This window comes from Tupaia chinensis, unplaced genomic scaffold (assembly GCF_000334495.1).
Source record: "Tupaia chinensis unplaced genomic scaffold, TupChi_1.0 Scaffold144314_1, whole genome shotgun sequence".
Classification (NCBI taxonomy): domain Eukaryota; kingdom Metazoa; phylum Chordata; class Mammalia; order Scandentia; family Tupaiidae; genus Tupaia; species Tupaia belangeri.
Genome location: NW_006204172.1, coordinates 6,111 through 9,386, shown reverse-complemented (window position 1 = coordinate 9,386; position 3,276 = coordinate 6,111). Strand labels below are relative to the sequence as shown.

The 3,276-nt window shown below is 49.9% G+C and overlaps 1 protein-coding gene and 1 pseudogene across 1 annotated transcript in view; one reads left to right on the top strand and one right to left on the bottom strand.

The window, feature by feature from the left end:
* The window catches only part of LOC102492415 (butyrophilin subfamily 3 member A3-like), a 10,825-nt gene that overhangs the window by 6,362 nt on the left and 1,187 nt on the right, over positions 1 to 3,276 (bottom strand). Inside the window, exons 2-5 of the mRNA XM_027767565.1 lie at positions 3,130 to 3,228; positions 1,526 to 1,546; positions 1,409 to 1,435; positions 151 to 177 (exon numbers count right to left, since the gene is read on the bottom strand). Coding sequence (XP_027623366.1) covers positions 151 to 177; positions 1,409 to 1,435; positions 1,526 to 1,546; positions 3,130 to 3,228 — 174 coding nt within the window. The remainder of the gene's footprint in view (positions 1 to 150; positions 178 to 1,408; positions 1,436 to 1,525; positions 1,547 to 3,129; positions 3,229 to 3,276) is intronic.
* LOC102491585 (ATP synthase F(0) complex subunit C3, mitochondrial pseudogene) lies at positions 2,081 to 2,597 on the top strand (annotated as a pseudogene).

Genomic DNA, 3,276 nt, shown 5'->3' with positions numbered 1-3,276 from the left:
AGGAAGAGCCCCGAGCAGAGGCAGAGCTGTGCTCCCTGCAGTCTCTGACGGAGGACAGCGAGGACCTGAGCCATCCTAGTGCAGAGACCCTGAGGGAGAAGAGCAGGGCCACGGCGGGTAGGGAAGGCCAGAGGAGACTCAGTCACTTACCCCCGTACAGCTGGGCCTTCCTCCAGGCTGAAAGGGAACACAGCTGGTGAGACCTCGGCCAGGACAGGCCCCTCAGAGAGAAGGTACCGGCCCTTGCTCCCCTTTGTTTAAAGGTGAGACTATCTGTGTGAGGAGGGAGGCTGGAGAGGAGGGGCCCCTGCAATGTGCAGGGAGAGAGGGGGTGGTGGGAACCTCCCTGGACACAGCTCAGGACGCCCACACCACAGACAGCTCCACCCTGTCCCGCTGCGGTGTGTGACTCTAGGCAAGTCACGTGAACACCTGAACAATTCTATTCTATCTACATTCGATTTTGCCGCTAAGAATCAAACATTAAACTACGTGTGAAAATAGTTTAGTTAATAAAATATAAATTATACTCCCCACACCCTTTCAAGTTCTTCCTAAATACTAGAAAGCGTTATTATAACCAGTCTTTTTCTAGCAAAGATATATTTGGTAAATAACTCAAAAGGAGGACTGCTTTAAGGACAGGAATGTACGGCAAGCTCTGGGTAACAGTGGCGAGCAGATGGTGTGATGGTTAGGGGCGCTGGACTCCCACATGAATGACCATGGTTCGAGTCCCGGACCTAGTGGCTTGCTTTCTCACTTTATCTCTCTTGCTCTGTCCCTCTCTGGTCATATTAAAAGAAAGAAAGAAATAAAAGCTAAAATAAATAAATAAATAAAGAGGTGGCTGCTCTTTCACAGATATTTCTAAAGATGAGCATCACTATTCTAGGGCGTGTTCAGCTCACCCAATCACACCCCACCACAGCCAGCACCCAATCTTCGCCACGTCTCTTTTTAATTAGCACCTTCAGGAGCTGGAAGAGGAATGACTCTCCCTGGATGGTGTTCTGGGGAGAGGAGGTGAGAGGTCACACTCCTGAACTTGACAACTTCGTGTATTTCTATAGCTCATTTTTGAAAATAACTGGTTTTAGTGTCTGGGTGCAGACTGGAAGTCAGATGCACTTAAGGCTGGAAAACTGTCTATATGTGGATAGGTCAGGTGGGGTGAGGAGACCCGGGTGTACAGTAGGTCAGGGGTCACCATCACCCCCAGGTCCCCAAGCAGGAGCAGCGGCCCAGATGTGGAGAGTCATGGAGCAGGGTCTCACCCCCACCAGTTTCCACTTCTGCTCCCAGGGTGGAGGGACAGGGGACCACACGGCTGAGCCCAGACAGAAACAAGGACAGGGGACCTGGGCACAGGTGGGTGAGAAACGAGGACACCTGGAGGGTCACTCACCAGCCAGGTAAGCTGCTTTCCTCTCCCCTGAAAGGAACACACAGGACAAGGTGAGCTGGGATCAGAATGTCTGCTGAGAAGGGGACACAGGGAGGGCGGGGGGGACGCAGGACTTACTGAGGGCGGCCCGGAGTTCACCTGAAAGAGAGGGAAAAGAAAATATGAACTTCATGTCTCTCTCTGTCTGTCTGGCGAGCGCACGCGCCCTACAGTGAAAATCTCTCCAAAAAATAAAATAAATAAATAAATAAATAAATAAAAAATGTATTCGAAGTGTGAGCAGGGTGTGTGTGTGTGTGTGTGTGTGTGTGTGAGTGTGTGAGTGTGTGTGTGTGTGTGTGAGTGTGTGTGTGTGGGTGTGTGTGCCCAAAATACAGAGAAAAAAATGAAGAAGAGATGGCACCATGTGGGTGACTTCTCACTTTTCTTCTGTGTATGTGTGTGTGTGTGTGTTCCCTCTGCAGTGAGCACACATGACCTATAGCAAAAAACAAACAAACAAAAACTTAAAAAAATAAAAAACGTGGAAAAAAGAAAAAGCATGAACTTCCATCCCTCAGAAAAGCAAAGACTGGGCCCCACTCCTTTGGCCTCTGCCGCCATAGCTGCCGCCGCCACCTCCCAAGAAGAGAGGAATCGGGAGAGGAGCCCACGACACTTGTCATCCGAGCCCCACCGCCCCGAAGTGTGTAAGATGTTCGCCTGCGCCAAGCTCGCCTGCTCCCCCGCTCTGATCCAAGCTGGATCCAGAGTTGTGTACAGACCAATTTCTGCATCAGTGTTATCTCGACCTGAGGCAAGGACTGGAGGGGGCTCTATGGTATTTAACGGGGCCCAGAATGGTGCCTCTCAGCTAACCCAGAGGGGATTTCAGACCAGTGCAATCAGCAGAGACACTGGTACTGCTGCCGGATTTACTGGTGCCGGCGCTGCTACAGCAGGAGTGCCTGGTTCCGGTGCTGGTATTGGAACAGTCTTTGGCAGCCTTAGCATTGGTTAGGCCAGAACCCATCGCTGAAGCAGCAACTGTTCTCCTGTGCTACCCTGGGATCTGCGTTGTCTGAAGCTGTGGGTCTCTTTTGTTTAATGGTTGCTTTCTTGATTTTGTTTGCCATGTAACAGAAATTACTGCTTGAAATATTGGCATTCATATTAATGAAGGATGTAATTCTGTGTATTTTACTGTGGCCCCAAAAACTAGTGTTGGTGACATGGAAATGTACATTATATCCAAAGACATTTCATTAAAGTTAAAAACTTTCATTTTGGCTGTGATCTGTACTTATCTAAATTTAGATTGTCACAAAGAAGAAAGAACATGCATTCAAGCGGGTGCTGCTCAGTTCAGAGGAAGCCGCAGTAATTGCCCCGCTGATGAAAACAACCCTACTGTAATTTTTATGGGAATTTTATACAGTGTTCTTCACATTGTAATTTGGAGGGCTTTTGTTTATTCATAAAAGGAGGAAAAATTGAAAATATAAAATAAAAAAAAGCAAAGCAAAGACTGCCTGGAGGACTCCCAACACAGAGCTTTGCTGTCCTACAGGAAATTCTAGCTCCACTCCCACTTGAGCCTCCACAGTTCCAGCTGTCCTCGGGGATCTCCTCCGGCCTGGCTGTAGCCCAAGGGAGTTGCCCTACAAGACCCCACTCCTGTGCCTTGTCCCTCTCAGCACCAACTGCAGCACTTGCCCCGCCCGGCCTCCGCCCTGCCTTACCGCTGGCCTTCAGCGCCTCCTCCTTTGCCTGCTGGGCCTCCTCCTTTTCCGACTGCACCCTCTTCCGTTCCTGCTGCTCCTGCAACTTTGCGGAACGTTCTCTCTTCAGGAAACAGCCAGCCCCACAGAGCAGGAGCCCCAGCACAG